The sequence below is a fragment of the Tachyglossus aculeatus genome, chromosome 13 (genome assembly GCF_015852505.1).
Source record: "Tachyglossus aculeatus isolate mTacAcu1 chromosome 13, mTacAcu1.pri, whole genome shotgun sequence".
NCBI classification, from domain to species: Eukaryota; Metazoa; Chordata; class Mammalia; order Monotremata; family Tachyglossidae; genus Tachyglossus; species Tachyglossus aculeatus.
Window position 1 is genome coordinate 19,403,496 of NC_052078.1, and position 27,868 is coordinate 19,431,363.

Sequence of the window (27,868 nt, forward strand, 5' to 3'; positions counted from 1 at the left end):
ATCTGCTGACAAACAGCATATTGACTTCTTGTGTTTGTATCATTCTTGGGACATTTCCTGAACAGATACCTCTCCCAATGGCAATTACAAGATCCCATGTGTCAGTAGGTCAGGCCTGAGAGCAGAACTGTACTGCAGTATGTTCCCTGCCAGGTGTTTCCCTGCTTATTATCAGAGGTAGAATTTGGGCCTTGCCAGCAGCTCTTGACCATCTGAGACCAGCACTTGGCAGGGCTTTCAAGCCCTGTGACCTCTCCTGCTATGCTTTATCAAGCCAAACTTTTGGAGAATGTGTTCCAGAGATAATTCCCCAGCCTTCATGACATTTAGCATAATATTAATGCACCCAAACAAAGGCGGTTTCTTCTAACTGTACCACCAACCCTCCAACTGCCTGAACTTTTCCCCCTCGACACCAACTCCAACTATTATAGCTGACAACGTCAGCCCTTTACATAACGGAGAATGACCTATTTCTACTTGGATGCAGTTTCCCAACATTCATTATCATGAAAAAACATCAGCTAGACAAAGCTCAATATCCATAGTGCCTGCCTCTCACATCTCCGTCTCGACTCTGAGGCTCCAAAGAGTTCACGGAATGAGTAAAATAACTACGCAAGAGTACATCAGCAAGAAAACAGCTTTTTTACTGAGTTCCGGTTCTAATCAAAGTACTAAAATAAGCCCTACTGGCAATTCCGTAGGAAGCATCAAAACACAGTCCTTGCCCTCCTAGAATTTCTGATCTAATGATGAAAGACGGGAAGCTGCTGTTATTGGATAACCGCTAACCCTGCTAGAGGCATGGAAAGTAAAGAGTTCAAAGAATCAATCGATTGACTACATTTATTGAGTGCTTACTGTATGCTGAGCACTGTAATAACTGATAGACAGAAGATGTGATTACACTCCCTGTGTATGTATCATCCTTGGGGCATTTCCTGAATAGATACCTATCCCACTGGCAGTCACAAGAGTCCACATGTCACTAGGTCAAGTCTGGGGATAGAACCATGTGTATATATATATGTATGTATGTATATATATGTTTGTATCTGTATATAAAGACACCCTGTGTCTATCGGTTAGTACAGTGCTCAGCACACAATAGGCACTCTATAGATGTGGTCGATTCATTGATTGATTCTTTGAATGCTTTACTTTCATAATATATATTATAATAATATTTCATAATACATATTATGAAAGTATATTATAAAAGTATTTATATATTTAGAGTCAACTAGAGTAGTTAATAATAATGGAATTTATTAATCATTTACTCTGCGCTAAGGCTGCGGTAGATGCAATACAATTAGATTAGCCACAGTCCCTGTCCCATAGTCTACTGGGGAGGGAGAACAGGTATTTATTTAATCCCCATTATACAGCTGAGGAAATTGAGGCACAGAAAGGTTAGGTCACTTCCCCAAGGTCACACAGCAGGCAAGCAGCAGAGACAGGATCTTAACCCTGGTCCTTTGACTGCCAGACCAAGCTATTTCCACTGGGCCAGGCTGCTTCATCAAGTTAACATGGATAGGATGAGGAGGCTTAATCTGGGAAGGCTTCATGTCAGTGTGTAGCTGGTTTTTTTAGTAGCAGGAAGAAGGTCATGGATTGAAGATAAAAAAGAAGGGGCAAGGGTGTGTTGGCTCAGAAGTAACCCTGGGTTTTGGCTGGAGCTAGAGCTGGAGGCAAGATGGGCTTGGGCTAGCAGCCTCTTCACACTTAGTACCCTGCTGGGCCCTGTCTCCGCGACTGGGTGGCGGGGGGAGTGTTCTGACTCAGGCTCTCCTCATCAGTAGTTGAATTGCTCTTAAAAAGTCCCCTCCAACTTCAAAACCTGTGTGATCAGTGTGCTCTCCTTGGAGCCTACCATATGTCTGCCACTTTCCTTCTGTAATGGCCTCCTGCCATTTCCCAAAGCTGCTCCTGAATAATTTCCTGCCTGGAAACACAAATTCTCAGCTAGCCAATGAGGTGGAATTCAATCCCGCCAGTTTCATTCTCCCTCCACATTCTCTCTCCAAATGTGCCGTGGCTTGATAGGGGAGAGGGTCCAGTTTGGTTTATGAGTGTCAGACAGGCTGGGCTCAGAGTGGTTGTGACTACTGCCTAGGCATTGCTTTGGTAGCATTACTGTTATAGTTAGGGTTATTATTTTTGACATATGCTAAGCATTTTCAGTGTGTGAAGCCCTGCAGTCAGTCCTGGGGAAAGTTACAAGTTTATTAATTCAGATATTGTCCCTGACCCCCGGAAGGCTCACAGTCTACGGGGGGAAATCTGATGACAGACCCCACTGGGAAATAAACTACTGGTTTGTTCAGCCAAAACTGCTACTCAGGAGCAATACACAGATAGGTAGTTAGCCTACATGTTTAAAGGAGGTGCTGCTAGTGGTAAAATTCATCTACGGGTGCAAGTGTGGCTGCAACAAGGAGGATGAACACGTACATGTTCCGCACGTACAGATGTGGAACAAAGAAGTGAAACGACTTGCCCAAATTCTCGAAGCAGAGAAGTGGCAGAGCTGGGATTACAACCCAGGTCCTCTAACTGCCAGGCCTGTGCTCTGTCCACTAGGCCACACAGCTTCTACCTTCCACTGGCATACTTCATTCTCCCCTAACCTCTCCACCACCCCCATCTTTTCACCCGTCAGCCCCAGCTACTTTTTAACTCATCCCATGTGCTGTGAACCCTTCTCTACTCAGTCAAGTAGAGTCTCTCAAACCGAGATGCTGCTGCTTTCCCACCGTGTTGACTCCGGAAAGGCAGTCAGCCTCCCTTGTTCGCCTCCTTCTCACCAATCTAGATACACCAACAAGCATCAACTTCTGCACTGTGTCTGGAACACAAAGGCCTTTCATTATCTGAGCGGAGCGGTGAGGGCCAGGGCATCAATTGATCACTCTGCTTCAGTTATAAAGCCACTTCATCAGAGCAATATATCAGCTCCACTCTTTCCTAGATGATAAGAGAAGAGGATCTGTCCCTTGGTGCTTTTATGGTTCAACTACCACAACCAAGTACCAAGAATTATTACTCTAAGAGAACAAGGAAAACCAGAGATGTTGACAAATACCGATCTTCAGCACAAGTGCATGGATGAGCGCGCACACACATACACACGCATTCACGGTTGCCTGTTTTCAAAGATATTCTTTGTGTAGTTGTATTTGTCCTGGGAAGCAGCATGGTGAAGTGGAGAAAGCACGGGCCTGGGAGTTAGAAGGTCATGGGTTCTAATCCCAGCTCTGCCACTTACCTGCTGTGGGACCTTGGGCAAGTCACTTCACTTCTCTGTGCCTCAGCTATCTCATCAGTAAAATGGGGATCAAGACTGTGAGTCCCATGTGGGGCAGGGAGTGTGTCCAATCTGAGCTGCTTATCTCCACCCCAGTGCTTAGTACAGTGCCTGGCACATAGTAAGCACTAAACAAATATCATTATTATTGCAATTGCCATCATCATTACGTTCTTTTAATGTTTCATTGCTCCTGATGTGTTTGTCTCCAGACCACTCCCCAACCAATATTCAAAGATTGTGAGCCCCATGTGGGACAGGGACTGGGCCTGACCTGATTGCATTGTATCTACCCCAGTGCTTGGCACCTAGTAAGTGCTAAACAAATGCCATTATTGTTATTTTTGTTAGTCACTAGGCTAGAACACTGTTAGAGATTTAGGGAATGTCCAGCAAGGCAAGTTAATTTTGGATAAGGTGTCTTATCGGAAAAACCTCTTGCATGCATGGGAAGGTGCCCATGCCATACAGGAAAGGACACTGGAGTTCTGCAGCCCAAGTTTCCCTTAACATGGGGTTTTGTCACAGGCAATTCCCATTTCCTGGGGGTGCTGGGCCCAGGGTGGGAGCAGTCTTCCCTTATCTTCCCTCCCAAACCCTGTCCTCTCCTGAACTTTCCTGTCACTGTGGATGGCACAACCATCCTTCCCGTCTCACAAGCCCGCAATTTTGGTGTCATCCTTGACACCACTCTCTCATTCACCCTGCATATCCAATCCATCACCCAATCCTGCTGATCTCCCCTTCACGACACCACCAAGATCCGCCCTTTCCTCTCCATCCAAACCGCTACCATGTTAGTACAATCACTCATCCTACCCAGACTGGATTACTGCATCAGCGTCCTTTCTGACCTCCCAACCTCCTGTCTCTCCCCACTTCAGTCCATACTTCACTCGGTTGCCCAGATTATCTTTCTACATAAACATTCTGGGCATGTCACCCCCCCTCCTCAACAATCTCCAGTGGTTACCTATCAACCTGCGTATCAAACAAAAACTCCTTCAAAGCTCTCCATCATTTTGCCCCTTCTTACCTCACCTCCCTTCTCCCTTTCCATATCCCAGCCCGCACACTCTGCTCCTCTGGTGCTAACCTTCTCACTGTGCCTCGTTCTCGCCTGTCCCGCCATCGACCCCCGGCCCACGTCCTACCTCTTGCCTGGAATGTCCTCCCTCCTCAATTCCGCCAATCACACTTTCCCCCTTCAAAGCCATACTGAAGGCTCACCTCCTCCAAGAAGACTTCCCAGACTAAATCCCCCTTTTCCTTGGCTCTCCCTCCCCTCTGCATTGCCCCAACTTACTCCTTTTGCTTCACCCCCCTTCTCCCCGCCCCACAGCACTTGTGTATATATGTACAGGGATTCCAGCTAACAAACTAAAGGCCAAAACTCCTTAGGTGATTGTGTAATCCTAGTGTTGTAGGCCATGGGGTGTTTACTGTGTAACCTGACAAGGGTAAAACAACCCTGCATTATTCATGCTGCGTATCCGCACTCACACATTTAGACACTCTAATGATAGGCACTTACTTGGAAAGTTGTTCACTGTAAAGATGCGGGGATGATAGAATCCTGGTTTGCAAATGCATTTGTAGGCCCCGAGCACAAATCCAAGCCCTTTCGTTGGCAGGCACTATGGGAAAGAAAAGGAAAGCAATGCAGGTCACCAAAATCGATTGTCTGATACAAGAGCCCACACGTATTCATCACGGTTGGGAAGTGGGAGAAACTGGGAAGGAAATAACGAAGGCCAGACAGAGTATGGCAGAATCAGTCAAAGGCACTTACTGAGCACTTATTTGCGAAGCACTGTACTGAGCATTTGGGAGAATACAACAGAGTTGGTAGACACATTCCCTGCCCACACCAAGCCTACAGTCTAGAGGAAGACTATGGGAAGACACCTGAATAGACTTTCTTCCAGGTCAACAGGATAAATTCTTACAATCAATCGTATTTATTGAGTGCTTACTGTGTGCAGAGCACTGTACTAAGCGCTTGGGAAGTACAAGTTGGCGACATATAGAGACAGTCCCTACCCAACAGTGGGCTCACAGTCTAGAAATGGAGGCACTGAAGAGAACACCACACTTCAGATTGTCAAGAAGATAACATGCCAGTTTCTTCATTGTTATCTGATCTCTAGCCAACTGGTATAATGGAAAAGAAAACTCCTAGAAGTTTCCCCAGAATAAGATCTTTGCTTTTATTTATATGTCACCTTGCTTCTCTTTAACTTTGCTCAGAAATTTACTCTACAGTGGAAAATTGCAGTATTCCACACCCAGTAGGCTCTCAGTAAATGCTATTGGTTGACTATTTCCTATTGATTATGGTTTCAGAGGAAGGGCCTGAGAGTCAGAGGACCTGGGTTCTAATCCTGCCTCTGCCACTTGTCTGCTGTGTGACCTTGGGAAAGTCACCTCACTTCTCTATGACTCAGTTCACTCACCTGTAAAATGGGATTCAGTATGTGTTCTCCCTCCTACTTAGAATGTGAGCCTCATGTGGGACCTGGTTATCTCCCTCTAGACAGATCAATGTAGGCAGGGAACTTATCTACCAACTTTGTTATATAGTTAGATTGTACACTCCCAAGAGCTTAATACAGTTCTCTACTCACAGTAAGCACTCAAAAAATACGATTGATTCATTATGTCTCATTTTAATGGTATTTGTTAAGCACTTTTACTCTGTGTCAAACACTGTATTAAGACATAAGTGAATTGGGTTGGACACCGTCCTTGTCCCGTTTGGGGCTTACAGTCTAAGTAGGATGGAGAACTGAAGCACAAAGAAGTTACGTGACTTGCACGAGGTCACACAGCAGACAAGTGGCAGTGTCAGGATTAGAACCCATGACCTTCTAACTCCCAGGCCCGTGCTCTATCCACTATGCGATGCTGCTTCTCAGGACAGATACAACTACACAAAGAATATCTTTGAAAACAGGCACGTTAATGGGGGTAGGAGCCTATGCAGGATGGCATTAAAATGGGTGAGTACTGCAGCACAAGTCTTCCAGAGCACAGTGTTATTTATTCATATATACCTCTGACAGAGAAATGGGGCAATGGTACTTCCAATTCTGACATAACTATGTACTAAGCACTGGGGTAAATACAAAATAATTCCATTGAACATAATCTGCATCCCACTCAGACTCACAGTGTAAGAGAGAAGGAAAACAAGTATATCAGAGATGACAGAACTGAGTCACAGAGAAGTTAAGCCTCTTGCCTAAGGTCATAAGCAAGGTAAGTAGCAAAGGCTACAGCGTGTACCTCATTCCCCTTGCCCACACTGCTTCCATTTATTAAGAGAACAAAAAATGCTATTCCTGCCCCTCCACCTTGGAGATATTACAATCAGTAAATCAATATAAAGCTTTTAAAACTGGATTTTACATTTTGAACCATTTCAAGATGCACTGGATAGCTCTGAAAGTTCTATTAGTTAGTAGTAACCTCTTAATTTGGTGCTTCACTGAAAATTGGAACCTAGTGCTATTCATTCCAACAGCACTCAATTCCCCCAGCAACATGACTCAGTACTGCAACCATGACTCAGATGAGAATTTTAAATGTTTGAAATCACGAAAAAACACTGTGAAACTCTGCATCAAAATATACATGCTACCTCCTGGATTCAGTTAGCCCTGTGTTACAGAACTGGCCCTCACAGTAGGGTGAATTCTCACTCCGGAAAACAAAGAGTACAACCAAAAAGACCAAACTGGTTGAATTATGTTGAGACCAATGCCTTCCCAAAATTTAAGGTAATTGAAATTTGGGAAATAGTCGTCTTCTACTACTACTACTACTATTACTACTTCTCTCCAGTATGGCTGATACATATTGAGAAACAGCAAGACCTTAGTGGAAGGAGCTGAGAGTCAGGAGACCTGGCTTCTAATCCTGGCTCTGCCAAACTGCTTGCTGTATGACCTTGGGTAAGTCACCTAACTTCTCTGTACCTGTGCCTCAGTTACTTCATCTGTAAAATGGGGATTAAATCTTCCTCCCTCCAATTTAGAATGTGAGCCTCATGTGGGACAGGGACTGTGTCCAACCTGATCAGCTTGTATCTACCGCAGCACTTTGTACAGTGCCTGGCACACAGTAAATGCTTAGAAAAGCAGCATTGGTTGGTGGAAAGAACGTGGGCCTGGGAATCAGAAGGAACTGGGTTCTAGTCCTGGCTCTGCCACTTGTCTGCTGCGTTACCTTGGGTACGTCACTTAACTTCACTTTGCCTCAGCTGCCTCATCTGTAAAATGACTGTGAGCCCCATGTGGGATAGGGACTGTAACCAACCTGATTAGCTTGTATCTACTCCACACATAGTACAGTGTCTGGCACACAGTAAGTGCTTAACAAACACCATAAAAATTCCCTCAAACCCCACCAAAATAAATGTTGTAAAAAAACAAACAAAAACCCCCAAACAAGATGCTGTTTTCCTGACTGAAGAACTGTTTCTCAACTGTGATACATCTGTAAAATATCAAGCCTTAGACTGCAAACTCAAGACCAAAATGAAACCTATGAAATAGTTCGAAACAACGACACTTTTATGAAAGCTGACTGCTGCACTTTTTGTTTCTCCTTTCATTCATTCAATCATATTTACTTAGTGCTTACTGTGTGCAGAGCACTATACTAAGAGCTTGGAAAGTACAATTCAGCAACCGAGACAATCCCCGCCCAACAATGGGCTCTGAGGCACAGCTTTGCTTGGCTTTTCCAAACAGCTTTTCCAATTCCGGAAATGCTTTCCTACTGGATGAATTTATTGAGCCCAATTCAGTAATGCAAAAGGAAGATGGCCCTACCATAGAAACCTGCAGAGAGATGAAGCATACACACCAGAAAGATGATGCCCTCAATGAATTAGCCTTTCCATCCTGACAGCTGAAACTTTTCAATCATTTCTCTCTCTTAGAAAGGAATTATTCCTTAAAACCCTGAAACTGCAAATTGGGGAGCAACAGTCATAGCCTTTGGAATTGTCAACTCCTTAACCCTCTGTACAAAGCCTATTTTTTCATTGGTTATGGTCTTTCTGACAACAGGGAATAGTAAGCAATCCAACTGATCCTTAGGCCCACCACATTTCTCAAATAATCTTCCAGGAAAGCAGGGATTCAGGGATAACAACTGCAACAGGATCTGTACTAGGGAGAAAGCATCTCCCCATTCTCTAGCAGCTGGTTTCACAAGGATCTTAGGCTTTTTTGACTGTGAAAAGTTTTAAAAACAACTGTTTTCTACTACTAATTTCTGAAGTGTTCTCATTACTTTCACCAAAGCCAGCTCTTGCAAAGCAACATCTGGTCGACACATATTACAAGTCTGCAAACTTCAAACTGACACCCGACAAGAGGCTTTTTGTGGGGGTTGAAACCAACGCAAGAAAAACGTTAAGGCTCCTTCTCACTTGGGGAAGCCAACCCAGTCTGCTAGGCCTTCTCAGCAGAAGAGTTCCAGAGGCTTGAGGAAAATAAATATTGGATTTGTTCAAATGAAATCTCCATGGCAGGTGAAGGATTCTCTTGTAATTCATAAAAAGTAGTTTTTTTTTTCACTCACATGCCAACAAGCTCACAACTGAAAGAAAGCTGACCAATTAGATTGTGGTCAACACAAAATGATTTTTGTGATGATTAAAGTTGTTACCCTTCCTAACTGGGTGGATAGTCCTTTGAAATTATGCACATGCTGAACTGCACCTGGATCAAGTTACATACAATATTTAAAATCCAAAGACTGCCCAATACCCAAGGCTCCTTTTTTCTATTTAACTTCTAGTTTGATGCAGCATATTATAGCATTAAATTAGCAAATCTCTCTGGAAAGTTCATTCCCATGAGTTGAGACAGTCTCTCAAATAATAGGTTATGAATAGGTTACCCATAATGTTTTTATTAAAGATTGGGTTTTCCCCAAACTCCCTGAAATGATGATACTAGGAAGAGGAGGGGGTGTGGTTTGTCTACAATAATCTAGGACATCTTTATAATAAAGATGAAAAATCCCAGAATGCTAAGGGGTCTGAACTGAACATGAGATCCCAATCATAATAAAGTGAGTAAGAGCTGCTTTGTGCAAGGTAAGTAGTAATAGTAACAGTATTTATTAATCACCTACTATGTAAGGCACTGTAGTAAGCACTAGAGAAAATACAAGGGTGAGAATTAGATATAGTCACTGGCCCACAAGGAGATCATAATCTAAGAAAAAAGGAGGGTAGAGGGGCTAGCTATATACACAGAAGGAAAGATGAAATGATAAAAGCACAAACACAACATAAAGACAAATATGGTGACAAATACGATAAAAGCAGTAGGGTAGCTAGAGGAGCAGAGTTTCAGGTTTCTCGCCCCACAGAATCCACCATTTACAAAAATAAGAAGGAATACATGCATGAGAAAGTGCATCAGTATTGGGATATATACGAAATGCTCATAAATCCTGTGGGGGGATGTGAATTCCTAAGATTTTGGAGATCCCCAAACTACATATTCCTGGGTTCCCTTTTGCTGTACCTCTCATTTCCACCAAATGGGCATTTAATAAATGTCATTACTATTACTACTACTACCACTATTACATGGTTGTTGTTTTTTAGTAAAGTCTCCCTGGATTCAGAGCAGGCTACTGAAAAGAGCACGGGCCTGGGGATCAGATAACTGGGGTTCTGATTTTGGCTCTGCCACTTGCCTGCCATATGTCCTTGGGTAAGTCACTTAACTTTTCTGTGCTTCAGTTTCCTTATGCTAAAACGGGAATGAAATACCTGTTTTCCCTCCTACTTGGACTGTGAGCCTCATGTGGAATAGGAACTGTCTCTGACATTAACTTGTGTCTCCCCCAGCACTTACTGCTGGTTTTTAACACATACCACGATTATCATTACTAATAGGTTACTTTACTATTCAAACTTTGAAACTCAATTCTTCCTATTTCGAGGTCAAATAAATAATACCTGTGGCCCGTTGCTGAGTTTCCCAACACTCCCTCTTGCTATTTCCTCCCCCGCTTCCCTTTCTCTTTTTCACTTCTCATTCTAACAGCTGTGGGAAGTTTCTGCCTTTGGCTATTCCCAGGTTGGCCAGCTGTCACAATATAATGGACAGTCTGATTTTCAGTTGGTCTTTCCCCAATCTTGGTTTTGATATGATACTTACAGACTAAAGAAAAATACAAGGAAGCACTGGTAAACCTATGAAATTCCTTACCACAGAAAGTTGTTCAGGCTGGAATATCAGTAGGATTAAGAAGAGTTTGGCTGAATTCATGCACTATAGTACCACAATGGGTTTTTTTAAGAACCATTTAGAAGACCCATCTGTAACCATGATTGTAAGCACTTTGAGGGCAGGACTGAGTCTTATTACTACTGTATCTGCCAAGCACCTAGTTCAGTAGTGCTCGGCAGTGCTCACAGTAATGCTCAATAAACACTGATGATGATCATGGCCATCAAGAAGGTCAACCTTTACTCTGCTGATATTCTTTGGTGCCCTGACTGATGGAATTTGGAGCTTGATGGATGACTGGATGGCACTGCTCATAGTAAATATCACCTGTTTTTAGCCATCTACATCTCTTTGTCAACTGCTTTAGGCTGCTAAGAACTGAACTTTTTCAAAGGTTTGGCCCAGAAGTCACTACAAAACATAAATCACTTAGGATTTAGAGGTCACACTATTCTACGTAGCCACGCCTCCAAACAAATCCCACCCATCTGCTAGCGCAATGAAGAATTTCAGTCCCCCTCTTGCCGAATGCTTAAAATCGTGACCCAACTGCTACACCGAATAGGCACCAAAGTTCTGTGCTGAATCAAAGCAGCTGATATTTGAACCTTTTCAGTCCTCTCTTTCTGAAAGCATTATTATTTTGAGCCTTCTCGTTCTTTGGGCATTCCAGTAAAGGTATGCTTTTGGCTTCATAAGGAGGAGTTAAGTGCTCTATTTCTATTACTTTGGCGATGCAGATTGCTAAATGCAGTTCAAAACAATATTACCCCCATTAACTCCTGACACCAGTAGGCTATTTGCAGTTCCTTGGTGCGGTGCCACTATTTTTGGAAGCAATCTATGTATTCTAAACTGCAATTTATATTGATTGAAATTGGAGTAAATTTCTAATATAGGAACAAGGTATCATGTGGCTAAAAAAAAGAGCTGAAAAATCATTAGTGGAATTTTTTTTTCAAAGTAACTGTATAAATAGCTTTCAATATGTTGTCTTTGACAAATATCAAAAGCTCACTTCAAGGCATAAAGGAGGCTCCAGGAGGTCTTTGGTCTCTCAATAAAAGTTTTTTTATCGGAATTGCTATTCTGGCTCTGCCTCTGACCTTCTGAGAGTTCTTAGGAGTCCCTTGACTGCTTTGAACCTTAATTTACTCAACTGAAAAATGGGCTCAAGATTATCCTCCATCAGGGTGCTCCCCATGTCTTTAACAAAACACCTGCAAGAGTTAACCGCCTGTCAGTCAAAAAAAGTCTCTATTTTAATGACTGGGAAGAGTTCATGCAACCATCCAATGAAGTGGTCAAATTTCCTATAGACTGTAAACTCCTTGTGGGCAGGGAACATGTCTACCAACTCTGTTGCATTGTGCTCTACCAAGCTCTCAGTACAATGCTCTGCATGCAGTAAATGCTCAATAAATAGCATTGACTGATGAAGTCTTTCCAAGTCGCTAGAGTGGTAAATTACTAAACTAAATCACTTTTTGACTGTGAGCCCACTGTTGGGTAGGGACTGTCTCTATATGTTGCCAATTTGTACTTCCCAAGCGCTTAGTACAGTGCTCTGCACATAGTAAGCGCTCAATAAATACGATTGATGATGATGATGATGATGATGATAAGAGTAAACACACCCCACAGTGGACCCCTATTTCATAACAAATCTGACTAAATAATCATAGCAAACAAAATAGTATTCTCTAGGATTACGTTACCCAACAGTTAGATGTTGATGAAGCTGATTAGTTAAGTTGATGAATGAAGATAAAGGAGAAAAAAATTCAAGTGCCTTTTTTCTGTAAATATGAATCACTAATGATTAAATAATTCTGTGATGGCAAAGTTGTAGTAGTATATTATTATTATTATTATGGCAAGGTAGCCTTTTTGTATTTTTGAAATGTAGACATTAACCAAGTAAAATGTAATTATTCGTCACTGAAATGGTTTATGTGACAGGTAGTCAAAAAGTCCTTCTGAATCAAGTGATGAATGAATCCTGGGTTAATCATTATCAATATTATTATTACTGTAGTTGTTATCATTCATGTTTTTTAAGTGTTTAGGTGTGCAAAACATTGTATAAAGTGCTAGAGAAAGGTACAGCATTTAGAGTGAGAACTGGTCCCATAGCCCATTCTAAAGAATGAGGCAAGGACTGAAGACTGATACATCAGAAAAGAAAAAACTGGGCAGAGTCAGTTAAAAAGCGAAGCAGCAGTACATCACTACTGGGAAGAAATAATAATAATCACTGTGGTATTTGTTAAGCTATTGCTATGAGCAAAGCACTGAACTAAGCAAGTCAGTTACAGCCCCTGTCCCATATGGGGCTAAAAGTCTAAGTAGGAGGGAGAAAAGGTATTGAAATTGAGGAATCTGCGGCACAGAGAGTTTAGTGACCTGCCTGCCCATGGTTACTCAGAGGGCATGTGGCAGAGTCTGATTTAGAACCCAGGGCTTCTGTCTCCTGGGCCCACGCTCTTTCCACTAGTCCATGACGCTTCCCAAGTAGTCTTCATACCATTTCTGTCCCTGGTCAAACATATGTAATGTGCAAACAGCTGTTACAGAGGCAGGGACAAGACTTTTCCTCAGCAGGGGTGGGTGGAGAAAAGATACCACCCCACTGACTTGAAGGCCCAGTGGGTGGGGAGCTGGGGATTGCGTGGCTGCGGCTACCTTCCGTCTACCCAGCGTGGCTCAGTGGAAAGAAAACGGGCTTGGGAGCCAGAAGTCATGGGTTCTAATTCCAGCTCCGCCACTTGTCAGCTGTGTGACTTTGGGTAAGTCACTTCACTTCTCTGGGCCTCAGTTACCTCATCTGGAAAATGGGGATTAAGACTGTGAGCGTCACATGGGACAACCTGATCACCTTGTATCCCCCCTCAGCGCTTAGAACAGTGTTAGTAAGCGCTTAATAAATGCCATCGTTATTACTATTATTATTACCCCACCCCTGAAGACACTTCACTCTTGAGTGAGCAGCCACCTGGACCTCGGCGGTGATAATTGGTGTGGCTTGGCTTTGCTGTATTTCAACCTCCACATTAGTATCAGCTCTACTCTCAGACCTACAGGCATGACCATTTATCTTCTCTACTTATATTCTCGCAAAGTTTTTGCTTTGGGGAACAACGGTATCGATCAGCTCCCTTTCTTAAGTGTATCAATCTTCTGGACAGGATTTCACAGTCTTTTTTCATGACTCTGCCCCAATACAATTGATGACAGCCATTTTCCATCACATTCTTAGGTTCCTGCTTAACTGTGGTGTTAATTCATTCACAAACGTTCAATTGGAAGGTCAGGGTTGTCATGTACTCCTCACCACATTATTGGGCTGGTTAGTATAATCCACAGCCCTCATCCTTGTACATCATCTGTTGAATTGTTTTAGTCTCTGAACATTTCCTGAAATTATTACCTGGAAATGCTTCCCTTAGCACATCCTCTTAATCATTTTTAGTATCAATCACCTTATCCTCAAATGCCACCACTGTATCAATCAATCAATGGTATTTATTGAGTGCTTATGGTGTGCAGAGCATTGTACTACACACTTTGGAGAGTACAACACACCTCTGGATTGTGAGCCCTCCTCTAGACTATGAGTTCCATATTGGCAGGGAATTCTGTTATATTGTACTCTCCTAAAGGCTTAGTACAGTGCTCTGCGCACCGTAAGCACTTGATGAATTCAACTGATTGATTACAGTACAACAGAGTTGGTAGACACATTCCCTGCCCACATTTTGCTTAGAGTCTATTACTGTACGTAATCAAATTAATTCATGTTATTGTAGGTTTACAATTTGTGCCTGATGATCCCCTGCATTGGACTGCAAGACCCTCAAGGACAGGGACCGTATCTTCTACTTCTACTGCACGTTCCCAAACACCTAGTTCACGGCTCTGTACCTACTAGGCGCTCAATCAATACTATTAATGAGGATGGTGCTGCTTGTACACTACAACCTGACTTTCCATAAAAACTGTTGCTCAATTTTACAGCCTGGGAATAATATACTGTTTGTTAGTGACTCTTCATCTTTCACCTTTTTCACAGAGTGTGATCCTGTAAACTGCAATTTTTGCCTAATATAAGGAGAGCTTTGGCAGTAACACGAAGGCCACTAAATCTAAAACAGATCATTTCACAGTTTCCAGATAATATTTTCAAATTTATCCTGTCTGTATATTTATGGCATTGGGCTTATTGCCTCCATTAAAGTCAGGTTAACAACTGTGATATTCCTGAAGTGCTGATTACATGCCAAACACTAATCTGAGCTCTGAGGCAGGTTCAAGATAATCATATCAGACATAGTCCTTGTCCCACGTGAGGTTCAGAATCTGAGAGGTTTGACTGTTCACACACACACTGAATTGAAACTAGTTTTTCTTTAATGGTTGCTATGGTTATAAATCCTTTTGGTCTTCATGGACAGACAACCCATCTACCTAAAAGTGTCCTTACTTCATCTATACTAAAGCACACGTATGTATTCTGAACTCCAGTCATAAAAGTATTCAAAGTAACAATTCTAGGTTCTTCGCAATGTATCCCTCTGCCTCCTAGCTGGCATGCAGATCTTGTTGGAGACCAAAGGGAATTACTCCCTTCGTTTCCAGTGGTATCTCTTCACTCTATTGGAAACCTGGCCTCCAGGGGGATGGAAGATGCCATTTTGTTTCCCCAGAAGCATGAGTCATGAGCAGGCGCAGCCATTTGCCATAAAATCCCCTTCAATCCCTTTCTGCCCTTAGCTCTTCCTCTTCCCCTTCTCCCTTACCTTCACATCCCAGGATGTCCTCTCCCTATTGAGCGAAGCTTCCCCAAATCCCCTCCAGAAACCATCCTGCTATGAATTCCTTCTCTCCTCATCTATTCCCCTGGACCCAAGGACAGGGTAGACAGAGGCTACGTGAAAGGCAGAGGATGGCTATTAGATGAGGTTTTAGAGGAGGGAGTCTGAGTGAAGAGGGGCCCTGGGAAAGAGAGCCACTGGGAGAGAGAACATCTGAGGAAGAAAGATGAGCCCAGGGGAGGCCTCAGATACAGGGTATTAGAGATAGCCAGCTCTACAGGGCTTTTTAATTTGTATTTCCTTGTGAAATTGACTTAGAATTAGCATAGGGCTTTTATCCTAACTAGTATTAATTAGAAATCAACTTAGGAAACTCAACCCTAAACAAATCCCTATGAAACTATGTGAATGCCCTAGAAGAGGGTCACTACTTTGTCACCCCTGGGAAAAAGGAACAGAGACTTTCTTTGGCTCACTACAGGCTGAATTGATCTTATTTTGGCTGGAATTGAATTCTGTTTGTGGATTGTTGTTTGTTGTCTCTTCATTTAACTGTGGTATGGATTAAGTACATAGTGTGTGCTGAGTAGTGTGTTAAGGGAGGGGGAAATACAACTAACACAGTTCAGACTTAGCTCTGGCTCCATGGGCATGGTTGTCCCATGCTGATAAAGCATTTTGGAAATGTATGAGTAAAAATGACCGGCATTCAAATGTTTTTATAGGCAGATCGATAGTGGCGGTGAGTCAGTGTCCGGGGTGGGAGGAGAAAGGGGCGGGTGTTCCCATGGGAGCAGTCAGTCAGACTCAAAACAAACTCCTCATCAGGGCCCTTGCCCCTTTAAATAAGGAGACGGGCTCCTCTTGGCACTATCCCAATGGTGGCGGCCACATACATTTATGTCCTTGGAAATTCCTTCAGGTGTTTTACAGACATTACCAATTTTATCAAGCTTTCACAAGATTGTCTATGAATTGACAGATGATTGGCAAGCACAAGGGCCTCATTATATTAATGAGGGGGACACACACATAGAAAAAGGAAAAGTGTAAACCTACTAGTAGTGGTAACAGTAGTAGTGGTCGTAGCGCTAGTAATAGCCACGGTGGTGGTGCTGGTGGTAGTAATAGTTGCAGTAGAAATAACTGTTATAGTACTAGTAGCAGTAGGGGTAGCAGTAGTAATGGTAGTCATATTTATTGAGTGCCCACTTGGTGCAGTGCGTAAAGAATAAATAAGTGATGTGCTCCTTGTCTGCAAGGAGCTTATACTCTAATGGGGGAGACAAAATAACATATTTACAATTACAGTAGTCTAAATAATTGCATGTACAACTAAATGAGCAAATATACAAGAGTGCTGAGGATGAGTAGAAATAAGTTCCTAAGAGCTAGAGTTGGCTCATGTTCTTGCATATGGGGGATGACTGAAGAAAGGATTATGGCTTTTCTTGAAATTTGGAGTTGTTTCTCCCCACCGCCCCCTCCCCCCCATCGATGGGTTTGGTTTTTAGTGGCGTCCCTGTTCCTTTGCCAACTATGAGCCCCTCCAGGGTGCCACAAAGGCTTAGAAAACTTTTGTTCCATGCCAGAAGGTGGAACTCTCCCTGAAATCTTGTCACACAGTAAGATGTAAGAGAGCAGAGGGCTCCATCAGAGGCAGGCTTAGGCGATCTCCCACTGCTCCCTCCAGAAGGTGGTACCTTGTCGTCTCTCCTTGGAAGGGGGTTCCCCATCAGGACAATGAGGGGGAGGATTTGATGATCAGCTGTGGAAAGAGGCAGGACAGAGTGAACCGCAGAGTCGCCCTCTGAGCTGCTATAAGATGACTCCCTGCTTCAGGCCCTAGGATGGGTCGCTGACCTGCAGGAAGGGGCTGTTTCAGAGGATGTGGCCATATCCCTTTGAAAAGAATAGCTTGGCATTCTGGGCTTCATGGAGGTTTAAATATTTTCCTGGTTTAACATTCTACCTTTTCTTTAAGTAGGTGGCCCTTGATTATTATTATTATTATGGTATTTGTTAAGTATTTACTATGTGCCAGGCACTGTACAAAGCACTGGGGTGGATATAAGCAAATCAGGTTGGACACAGTCCTTGTCCCACAGAGGACTCACAGTCTCAATCCCCATTTTACAGGTGAGGAAGCTAAGGCACAGAGAAGTGAAGTGACTTGCCCAAGGTCACACAGCAGACAAGTGGCAGAGCCAGGTTTAGAACCCATGACCTTCTGACTCCCGGGCCCTTGCTCTAACCACTATGCCATGCTGCTTCTCAGCATGATTAGGTATTGTCACGGGGAATCAAGACATAAAAGCAAAATGGTTCCCCACGACCAATTAAAGGCATCTAATAAAAGGGCCGGGGTTGGGATGGTTTCAAGCAAGCAGGATACTGACTGCTGTTAGCTCTGACTGCAGATGTTTATTTATAAATGTTATTTTCAGCTCCGCATCCCGTTCTATCCCACGCAGTGCAAGGAGTTTTTCCCGCTGGGTGAACTTCTAGGACAATGAATGGTGCGTGCTTCCCTTCTGTGAGGGATGCTGTGTAGTCAAATGACAGCGCTAGGGCTTGAACCTCAAAAGTGGTGTGGGACAATGGGGATGTTTCTGGCTTTCAGGGGGCCGGGCTTCACTCCCTGGCTCGGCCATCAGTTTGCTCTTTTGATCTTTCAGGTTCAGGCCCCTACTTTCCACACCTTCCTAAAGAGGTGATTGCTGTTGTATAGCATTAGTTTTGTTATAAATATTTGTTCGGAGCTTTCTTTGTGCTTAGTGCTATTCAGGGAGTCCTCTGAACGGAATGTGGGGGTTGTAGTCTTATAAAAAGTCAAGAAATTGTCCTATAGTAACCTTTGATTCAGTGGGAATGAATCTAGCAGAAGGCTTGTCACCCTTGCTTCTCATTGCTATCTTACCATTTTAAATACAGAAAAGCAGAGGTGGAAGTAGGCCAGAATGGTAATAATAATAATAATAATAATTGTGGCAACTGTTAAAGGCTTTCTATGTGCCAAGGATTGTATCAAGCACTGGGGTAGATAAGAGATAATCAGTTTGGACACAGTCCCTGTCCCACATGGGGCACAGAGTCTAAGTAAGAGGGACTTAAGGGGAGTCTGTTAATTCACAGAGAGACACGGAGGTTGGAGGGGTGAGAGATGCAGCGTGGACTAGTGTAAAGAGTATCAGAGGACCTGGGTTCTAATCCTGACTCTGCCAATTGCTTGTTGTGTGTCCTTGGATAAGTCTCTTTCACTTCTCTATGACTCAGTTTCCTCAACTGTAAAATGGGGACTAAAAACTGTTCTTCCTTCTAATTAGATTGTGAGCCCCATGAGGAACAGGGACTGTGTCCAACCTGATTAATCATATCTACACCAGCACTTAGAAAAGGGCCTGACACATGGTAAGTGCTTAACAAGCAGGCTAGTTGGAAAGAGAAAGGTGAAAGTGCAGCAGCAGGACATTTGAAGATAGGGAAAAATAGGAGCTCCAGTTCTAGAGTGGAGCTACAATATGAATCTTAATGATGAAGGTTAAGCATTCAGCACCTCGGAGGGGGCCTGGAACTGAGCGTGTCTTTTGGAAGAACTCCAGTGAATCTGGGTTTTGGGGCAACTGGGATGGGACTGACTAATTGCTAATTGCTCCAACTGATTCCTGTGGATTTGGAGACATCTTTAGGAATAAACTTTTCTATTTTACACCAAGATCCAACCTGATGATAAAGCATAGTGTGCATCTCTTCTGCCTCCTCCCTCTCTACCCCACCACCCCTCTCCCTGGCCACGTCGTCGCCTCCTCCACTTTCAGGGGAGTAAGGACCACACGTATTCAACAGCTGCCATGCAGGTCTACTTGGCTGCGGGGAAAAATTCTTTCAAAGGATGTCAAAGTGTGTTTGTTAAATATTTCATTGAAACAGCATCATTCATAAACTACTGGATGAAAGAGGCACATTACTCTTTGAGGAAGAGACGTCAAGTATTCCTTTTTTTTTCTGAAGAGCCATTAAAATAAGTACTTAAGTCTTTTCAGCAGCCGACATTTTTCTAAGATAGTTACATTATCATTTTGTCATTTACCCCCTCTACAACAACATGCCATTAAGAGAAAGCCAACAATATAATTAATAGTCGGTGGAATGACAATGAAGGGAACATAGTCTAAGTGTTTCTTTTCAGACTGGAAAAATACCTCCTCCTAAGGTTTTTATTTATTTCCTCCCTCTGCCTTGCTCTCATATCAATTTGGGATTTCCCTAGCGTAATAGCTGCCCCATATAATACCCTAATCCAGGCTTCATGTCCATCATCTAGTGGTCAAAGCAATCTACTAGCAAGCCACCCAAGTCAGGGTGGCTCGCTCTTTTGAGGGCCACTTACATGACCAACAATGTGGATGATGTCATAGGTAGTATGGTACAATGATGGCATCACGTAATGCAATGGCTCTCTGGGTGGCACAGTGGCTGAGAAGCCCCCACCCTGCAACACTGAAAGGGAAAGAGAGGCTGGGACCCTGCCTTGTCCCTACCATGACCAAGCAATGTTTCCTGGTGTGCCTTTCCTCTATCTTTCCTCTCTATACTTCCCCCCTCTCAGCTTACTCCCCTGAAAGTGGAGGAAGCAACAGGGCCAGGAAGAGGGGTGGCGGGGTAGAGAGGGAGGAGGCGGAAGAGATGCACACCAGAAAATGCTGCTTTATCATCAAGTTGGATCTTGGTGTAAAATAGAAAAGTTTATTCCTAAAGATGTCTCCAAATCCACAGGAATCAGGTGGAGCTATTAGATTTCTGATGTCACCTCTCATCCCAGTCAAGCAGGCTCTTGAGTATTCCAAACCTTCTTTTCCCCTTGCCATTCACTTGGACTCAACACAGAAAAGGAACAACATTCCTCTCTGGAGACTGAGCTGGTTCCAGGGGAAAGGGAAGAGCTGGAAGATAGAGGGGTCATAATTAATGACTACTAGTGCTAATAGGTGCCCCTTTTCTCCACTCACTCTCCACTGTCAAACCTGAGAGTGGCCTAACATGAGTTTGGGAAGAAGAAAAGAGGAGGAGGAGAATGGGGGTTAATTAACACCTTCCTTGTTAAGCTTGTGGGTGGGCCAACATGAGGTGGGGCAGAAGAGGAGAAGGAGGAGGAGAAGGGGTGTTAGATGTTAAGACTGTGGGTGAACTCAGAAGGGCTGGGGAGGGGAGGGTTGAAGGAACCGACATACTTCCTCTGCTAACTTCAGGAACCAAGAAATTCTCTCTCTGGCCATCCATTCTCAGCTTGCCCTGACCCGGGACTGAGCAACTGAAGGGGCTGGATCTCCTTTAAGAGCCAGCCTTGTTGCCATTAGTTGACGGGGCAATGTGACTACAGTTTAAATCTCTATCTTCCTAAACTCTAACCCATGTGTCTGTTTATTGTTATATTGTACTCTTCCAAGGGCTTAGTACACTGCTCTGCACTCAGTAAGCGCTCAATACAGTTCCCTTCTCTCCTTCTACAGCCCAGACCGCACCCTCCACTCCTCTGCCACTAATCTCCTCACCATGCCTCGTTCTTGCCTGTCCTGCCGTTGACCCCCGGCCCACGTCATCCCCCTGGCCTGGAATGCCCTCCCTCCCCAAATCCGCCAAGCTAGCTCTCTTCCTCCCTTCAAGGCCCTACTGAGAGCTCACCTCCTCCAGGAGGCCTTCCCAGACTGAGTCCCCTCCTTCCTCTCCTCCTCCTCCCCACCCCCCTGCCTTACCTCCTTCCCTTCCCCACAGCACCTGTATATATGTATATATGTTTGTATGTATTTATTACTTTATTTATTTTACTTGTACATATCTATTCTATTTATTTTATTTTGTTAATATGTTTTGTTTTGTTCTCTGTCTCCCCCTTCTAGACTGTGAGCCCACTGCTGGGTAGTGACCGTCTCTATATGTTGCCAACTTGTACTTCCCAAGCGATTAGTACAGTGCTCTGCACACAGTAAGCGATCAATAAATATGATTGATCGATTGATTGAATGAATGAACCCTATTGGCAAGGGAGGTTTTGCATATAGCAGTCAGACTGGAAGCTCATTGTGGGCATTCAGAATCTACCAACTCTGTTACACTGAACTCTCTCAAGTGCTCTGCATTCAGTGAATGCTCAATAAATACCACTGACTGATTGCACATCTCCCAATTTTATACGTGGTCCTCCATCCAAAGTAATTTCATCTTCCTACAGCTCCACATTCACAAGCTACACCCAAGCAGTCAAAACTTTTAGTACTAAAGGAGCCACCCAACTGTAAAGAAATATGATCATTTCCTGGTGAGCCGATAGACCTATTAAGTCAGAACTGAGGCTTTCCGTCTTGTACGAGAACAGTGAGAACTTTCTATATTGTAAAGTAGCAGGGATAATTACAAACAAATAGGAACAGAATTGGCAGAAGCTAGCGATAGGAAAGAGTAAAAGTTCACATTTACTATTGATTTCCTTGCATTTCACGACTTCAAGTCAAAGACCTAACTGGAATATATACATGAAACTCTTTCATCTTCATAATACCCTGGTCAGAAAAGGGAAGAAATATTATGGAAAGAAGGTTTCTTGGGTCCTGGACAGGAGATCAGTAGCAATGCTATCCTCATGCATAACTAGCTGTAAAACTAGTCCTATGCCTGCAACTTTATTCACACATACATTTGTAATTATAATAATTATGGCACTTGTTAAGCACTTACTGTGTACCAAGCACCATTCTAAGCACTGGGGTAGATACAAATCAATCAGGTTGGACACAGTCCCCATCTCACATGGGGTTCACTGTCTTAATCCCCATTTTACAGATGATGTAACTGAGGCCCAGAGAAGTGAAGCAACTTGCCCAAGGTCACACAGCAGACATGTGGCAGAGCTGGGATTAGAACTAAAGTCCTCTGACTCCCAAGCCTGTGCCCTAGCCACTAAACCACACTACTTCTCTAGTTTCTCATTAGCTGCTTTTTTTTTTTTTAAAAAAAAAAAAGCCCATTTTGGCCTTTGGAAATCCTCCTGGTGTTTTTGGATCTGTACATAGGCTATTAGTGTCCGATGAAATATTAATTACAAGAATGGAGCTGGATCCTCGGCATCTCACCAATAGGCCATTAGCAAAATTGGCCGTTTGTGCCAAAAATACCTGAGCTCACAGCACACTTGCTTCCGGCCTACTTAGTGCAGGCTCACAAGGGGGTAGTAAACTAGGCAGAAAACGTTATGGAGTCACAATTAATACTGGATTTTGCAGCATCCAGTTTGGAACATTTTGTTAAACTTAGGCCATTCCCCCAAACCTGCAGGGGAGTGTTTGGGGCAGAAATGGACTAATATATATGGGCAATGGGGTTACTTTCTTAAACCAGACACCAGCCCTACCTGAGAAAATGTTTCCTCGAAGTGCTGCTTTAGTGAGACATGCTGTAGAGTCAGGTAGTTATCCATAGCCTGACCAATTACCAATTGTCCTAATCTTCAACACCTACTCTGTATAGTTCAGTGGAGGACAAGTGCTGGGAGTCGGAAGGGAAGGATATTCTGAGCCGGATAAAATACGGAACAATCAATCAATCCTATTTATTGAGTGCTTACTGTGTGCAAAGCACTGTGCTTTGAGAAGCAGTGTAGCTCAGTGGAAAGATCCCGGGCTTGAGAGTCAGAGGTCGTGGGTTCCAATCCCGACTCTGCCATTTGTCTGCTGTGTGACCTTGGGCAAGTTATTTCACTTCCCTGTGCCTCAGTTACCTCATCTGTAAAATGGGAATGAAGACTGTGAGCCCCACGTAGGACAACCTGATTACCTTGTATCTATCCCTGTGCTTAGAACAACATAGTAAGCGCTTAACAGATACCAAAATTATTATTATTACTACTAAGTGCTTGGGATTTATAAGCGGCACATTCCCTGCCCACAACGAGCTTAGAGTCTAGAGGAACATTTTGAAAATACCTGACATGTGGAGGCTCAGCCTAAATTCTCCTCATTGGGCCTGGGATTCTGCTCATCCCCCATAAACAATTTTGCAAAGCAAAGGGAATCAATAAAAAGACACGTGTGTAGACCTGACCCATCTGCCCATTGGTTACCCAGGAGTCCATTCTGTCCTGACTTTTTCTCTGCCAGACCTCAACCTACCACTTTCTCATTACTCTCTTGAATGCAGGCATTGCAGCGTAGCTCAATGGAAAGAGCGCGGGCTTTGGAGTCACAGGTCATGGGTTCAAATCCCGGCTCTGCCAATTGTCAGCTGTGTGACTTTGGGCAAGTCATTTAACTTCTCTGGGCCTCAGTTACCTCATCTGCAAAATGGGAATTAAGACTGTGCCCCCCTTGGGTCAACCAGATCACTCTGTAACCTCCCCAGCGCTTAGAACAGTGCTTTACACATAGTAAGCGCTTAATAAATGCCATTATTATTATTATTATTGCCTCTCTCACTATGCATTTCTTGCTATCTTTCTCAGTTTCATCTGAATACCTAGGGCTTTTTTCCTTATTTTACCTCCTCTTCCCTTTCAGGTTCTCCCTCCTTTTAGCTTTTTGTCCACTACTGAATCCGTCCACTCCTCCCCCTTCACAATTTCCTTCTGTGCATTTCCCTTGGAACGTTAATAATAAATAATTTAGAGACATTCGGAATTCAAAGCCTTTTTAATGCATTATTTTGGTTTTAGCCAAGCTAGCACGTGCGCTCTATCTCCCCTTTTTATTTGGGAACAAATGCATACACTTTCATACATTTTTCCTCCATTTTCATCCTGCTTTTCTGTTATCAATCAATCATTTGATAACAGCATTTACTCTGTGCAGAGAATGGTGCTAAGACCGTAAGACAGTATAATCCCTTTCCTCGAGGAGTTTACAAATTGGGAGACTGTTGTGTTTGCTTTTATTTTAATGGCTATTCACTGGTCTTTGCAAGAGAAACAGACAGAACACACCCCCCTTCACTAAAGTCAACCTGAATACCATACTCAATAAGGGCATGTAAAATGAGTGAGGACACAGTTGTTTTGCTGCTGCTTACGGGACCTCACTGGGTTCCTCTGTGTTTCTCCCTATATAGTCACACATACTGACCTGAAAGAATCAGCCACCTTCGAAAGGGTACCTGGAGGACTTATCATTATTTATTATATTTGTAAAATGCTTACTATATGTCAAGCACTGTACTAAGCGTTGGGGTGGAGACAAGCTAATCAGGTTGAACACAGTCCCATTCCTTCATGGGGCTCACAGTCTAACTAGGAAGGAGAACAGGATTGATTCACCATTTTGCAGATAGGTAACTCAGCCACAGAGAAGTTAAGTGCCCAAGGTCACACACCATCCCAGTGGAAGAGCCAGGATTAGAGCCAAGGTCCTCTGATTCCCAAGCCCATGCTCTTTCCCCTAGGCCACACTGCTTCTCCACTTGCTTTTTTTTGCACTTCCCAAGGGCTTAGTACAGTCCAACTTACCCAGTGGGTAGTCAATAAAGGCTACGACTGCTACAACTGATCCTTTTCCTCCTACTTTGGAACAATATCATGTCTTACCCTTTGCTTAGACAGGAGCCTCTCCCCACCACTTCCTACTGCTTAAGCAAAGCTTCTTAAAAGGCTTTCTCTTCGGCAGGTTAGAGAAATGCACCGCCACCAAGAATGATACCCCCAACTGCTATCTACTTAGTTTTCAGCGGAAGGAATTCCGGATTTGGATTCCAATAATCCACCTGACTAGCTGTCAGGCAAGTCACTTGTCAGCTTTGTGGCTCAGTCTTTCTGATTCTCAAAATGGGGATAATTAAACACTTCCACCTCTTTTTCTACTGGGCACTATTAGGGTTTTTGGGAATTGTGCCATGCAGACTATTTTGATCTCCTTGGTAGACAGGTGTGAGATACATTAAAAGGAGCTCTTAAAATGCTAATCAAATGAAGTGGGTGGACAGAGAGAGGCTTCATTTGTTAAAGGATCATTTTAAGAACCATTTAAAAAAGAAGGAACTAATTATAGTCAGAAATCCTTGCATGTCCAGAGTTATAAAACCATGCTATACAAATATAAAGGATAAATAGCTCTAGTTTGAATATAAGACCTTAATTCCTTTCAGCAATTATAATTATAGGACCACGAGAATATATATCTATAATTCTATTTATTTATAATGATGCTACTCATGCCTGTTTACTTGTTTTGATGTCTGTCTCCCCCCTTCTAGACTGTAAGCCCGCTGTGGGCAGGGATTGTCTCTGTTGCTGAACTGTACTTCCCAAGGGCTCAGTACAGTGCTCTGCATACAGTAAGCGCTCAATAAATACGAGTGAAAGAACGAATGAATGAGTCAATCCCTCTTTGACCCACCAACACGTGAGATCAGTTGGAAGCCTTCTGACTATCCTGGCAACTTTTACCTTTCTTCCACTGTACCCCATTGGTTCCTCCCATCCCTCTGATCTAGCAGATGCTTGGAAAACTTTCTTTCTGCAGAAGAGGTAAAAATAGTGAAACAGGAAGGGGACACCATTCCTTCCCTCTCCTTCCTCCCTCATCCTGATTTTAAAAGTGACCAGTCATTTCACTGTATTGGATCTTTCTTGTTTATTTACATACCACATGTTCAACCTCCTATCAACATTTCCTTAGACTACAGGAAAATGACAAGGTGGTTGGGAGAAGTGCTTCTTCAGAAAAACAAAATGGTAGAGGAAAATAGTACCCGGGGCAACTGTGATGCAGCCAGGAGATGTGTCTGTTGTATTGTACTCTCCCAAGTGCTTACTACAGTGCTCTGCACATAGCAAGTGCTCAATAAATACCATTGATTGATTGATGAGTGACTGAAGAATCCTAAATGGCCACAGTTTACCTCTAATTTTTACTTTACATTGAATAAAAGAACACTCTGAGAATGCTGAGATTGAGAATTCAGAATTATTATGTGACCAGGGGAAAGTTACTTAGCTCCATATTGCCAATCATGAACAAATCATCATAAACAGCATTTAATAGCTGTTTTGTGTAAGACACGGTACTAGACAATCAGTCCTATGACTCTTCTGAAAGTCTTTCCCAAGTGAACTCCTAGGTAGCGAGATGTTCTCTCCAGATAATAAAAAAGATCATAATCAACACTTAGACAAGCCAGTGTGTTAATCTTCAAACTCTGAAATGAACACAAAGGCTTTCCTGACCACAATCATTAGTGTAATTGAGAGGGAGGAGGAGAGATTGATTGAACATTAGAGAAATTCACCAAAATCAGTGAAAATATAGTGTGAGAATTTTTTATGACAACTTACTGAGATAAATTTTCCAAAGATTCAGGGATGGACCATCACTGATTAACGTACTTTCCCTAAAGTCACTGAAACGATGGCATCCTTTCCATCAATATTTCTGGGAAAATGTTGCAGAGATAAACTTTGGCAGAATGAGAATCATTCACTGCAGGTGCTCAGGCCTGTGGCTCTGGCTAGAGGTCTACAGAAATTCATTAAATTCCACAGACATGATTTCTATCCTCCTCAAGCTTCGGCTACCTCAGAAATCCAGGTTATAACTCAAGTAAGCTGTGGCTGAGCTATAAATAAACCTGGCTATTCACAAGGATAACAACATTTTTTAAGTGACATAAATTCCAGTAGTTGCCAGTGAAATCCAAGTTCCTTCAAAACATTTGAGGATGTGTATGGGGCTTTCCTCAGCTAGCTACAGTATTCAGCTTTCCTGAGATCTACTATATATCACCACCATACCAAATTTAGCCTGGACCCAGGAAACAAATCAGGTGGGGCCTGAAAGAAATCAGGCTGTGAGCCCTGGCCCCATGAACACATAGGATAACTATACGGTACGAATTGGACACTGGACACCTTTATGAATGGTATTTATATTTTCATTCTGAGCCTATTTCCACCTAGTTCCTGCTACTAAGCTCTGCTGCCTGAAGGTCGTGGCCATGTTTGGATGGAACTTATAGGGAATGCAAAAGCCCTGGAGTACTTGGGAGGAGGGAAAGCACCAGGGTATCCCAAGGAAAGGCTGTGTGCTCGGGGGCATTCAGGCAGAATTGGGCAGGCTTTTCACAAAAAGGGCGTCCACATGACGTCACTCCATGGCATAAAACAGACGAGACATCACTTGTGCCTCAGAGCCCGGTCTTCTGGAGGTCTGCCACCAGAGACCCTGGGGTCACACTTATATGCCATCTTACCTCCTTCCCTTCCCCACAGCACCTGTATATATGTATATATGTTTGTACATATTTATTACTCTATTTATTTATTTTACTTGTACATATCTATTCTATTTATTTTATTTTGTTAGTATGTTTGGTTTTGTTCTCTGTCTCCCCCTTTTAGACTGTGAGCCCACTGTTGGGTAGGGACTGTCTCTATATGTTGCCAATTTGTACTTCCCAAACGCTTAGTACAGTGCTCTGCACATAGTAAGCGCTCAATA

At 43.2% G+C, this 27,868-nt stretch overlaps 1 protein-coding gene across 1 annotated transcript in view; it reads right to left on the minus strand.

Annotated features, from left to right (window-relative positions):
• Positions 1 to 27,868, minus strand: part of GPR158 (G protein-coupled receptor 158) — a 198,622-nt gene that overhangs the window by 91,007 nt on the left and 79,747 nt on the right. Inside the window, exon 3 of the mRNA XM_038755749.1 lies at positions 4,851 to 4,953. Within this exon, the coding sequence (XP_038611677.1) occupies positions 4,851 to 4,953 (103 nt within the window). The remainder of the gene's footprint in view (positions 1 to 4,850; positions 4,954 to 27,868) is intronic.